The sequence below is a fragment of the Buceros rhinoceros genome, unplaced genomic scaffold, assembly GCF_000710305.1.
Source record: "Buceros rhinoceros silvestris isolate BGI_N320 unplaced genomic scaffold, ASM71030v1 scaffold31142, whole genome shotgun sequence".
Lineage (NCBI taxonomy): Eukaryota > Metazoa > Chordata > Aves > Bucerotiformes > Bucerotidae > Buceros > Buceros rhinoceros.
The window spans coordinates 2,389-3,851 of NW_010397693.1; the positions used below are offsets into that span (position 1 = coordinate 2,389).

General features: G+C 59.0%; 1 protein-coding gene across 1 annotated transcript in view; it reads left to right on the forward strand.

The window, feature by feature from the left end:
* The first annotated feature begins 212 nt into the window (after positions 1-212).
* Positions 213-1,463, forward strand: part of KCNH6 (potassium voltage-gated channel, subfamily H (eag-related), member 6) — a 30,475-nt gene continuing 29,224 nt past the window's right edge. Inside the window, exon 1 of the mRNA XM_010146357.1 lies at positions 213-450. Coding sequence (XP_010144659.1) covers positions 249-450 — 202 coding nt within the window. The 5' untranslated portion in view covers positions 213-248. The remainder of the gene's footprint in view (positions 451-1,463) is intronic.

Here is a 1,463-nt window from a genome sequence, read left to right on the forward strand (position 1 = left end):
GGTGGCTGGTATCAAAATGCCCAAGCACCCCTCATCCAGCCAGGCTGTCCCCCACCCCTGCAGGTCCCCACCATCCCCCTCTAAGCCTCCCACTCTCCTTCTTCCCCACAGACCGCAAGTTCCTCATCGCCAACGCCCAGATGGAGAACTGCGCCATCATCTACTGCAACGACGGCTTCTGCGAGATGTTTGGCTACTCGCGCCTGGAGGGGCCCACAGACCGCAAGTTCCTCATCGCCAATGCCCAGATGGAGAACTGCGCCATCATCTACTGCAACGACGGCTTCTGCGAGATGTTTGGCTACTCGCGCATGGAGGTGATGCAGCAACCCTGCACCTGCGACTTCCTCACCGGCCCTGACACCACCAAGAGCTCCATCGCGCAGCTCACCCAGGCCCTGCTCGGCTCTGAGGAGTGCAAGCTCGAGATCCTCTACTACCGCAAAGACAGTAAGAGTCACTTTTCAGGGCGATCTGGTGGTGGGAGGTGCCTCTTGCCTGGGATTGGGGGTGTTGGAAGCTGGTGGTGGGAGGTGAAGGAGGTGTGATGCTACCAGGGCATTGAGATTGCTCCCACACCCTGGGCTTTGCCAAGAGCGAGTTCGGCAGGATGGAGCCGTCTGCTGTGATGGGGCACTGGGGGTGTTGGGGGTGTTGGGACCTCGAGAGACGGAAGTTGTTGCCGCATTACTTGGGGGTCAGGTCATTTGTGAGCCCTTGGTGATGTCTCAGAGCTCCCAGCACAAGCAATGATATCGCTGTGGGATCCCTGTGTCATGAGTGAGGATCCTGTGGGAAGCCCATGGAGGAGCTGGCGTGGGACACGGGTCTCCCAGTCTGTGCTCCAGGACAAGATGAGACAGACCACCTGCCTCTGCCAAAAGCGGGTGCGGGCGATGGCCTGCGAGCTGCCTTTCCAGCGAGCAGGATGCGGCTGTGCGTGCACAGATGGAATTACGTTAAGATGAAAATGAAGCTTTGATGGAAAATACTAGTGATTAGTTCTAATACTGCAGGAAGTTAAATAAATATTTGGGGCTTGATGCTGCAAACCAGCAGTGGCCAGGGCTCCCCCGGGGCGGGGGAATGCAGACCAGGTGCTCGCTAGCAGTTAAAAATATTGAGTCTTTCCTTTTTGTGACCTGTGGGGTTTTCCCATCCCTTTAAACTGCACTGATGGGGCCTTGGCCTGAGCAAGGGGCTGCACCCCACCGCTGGCAGCAGCCTGGGCAGCAGGACGGAGGCGAAACAACTGGAAGCAAAGGGAAGGAGAAGGCAGGAGCCCTGGCTCCCAGCCCGGCACCCTATCTCCGGGGCTGGGACCCGGGTGTCCTGGCCTCCCTCCCAGCTCCTATCTCCTGGGCTGGCATCCAGGTGCCAGCGTATCTGCCCCGAGAATTATCTGCTGGCAGCACCCCGCGTGTTAACCCAGCCGGTTAACTCGGTGGGGCCGGACCCTGAGC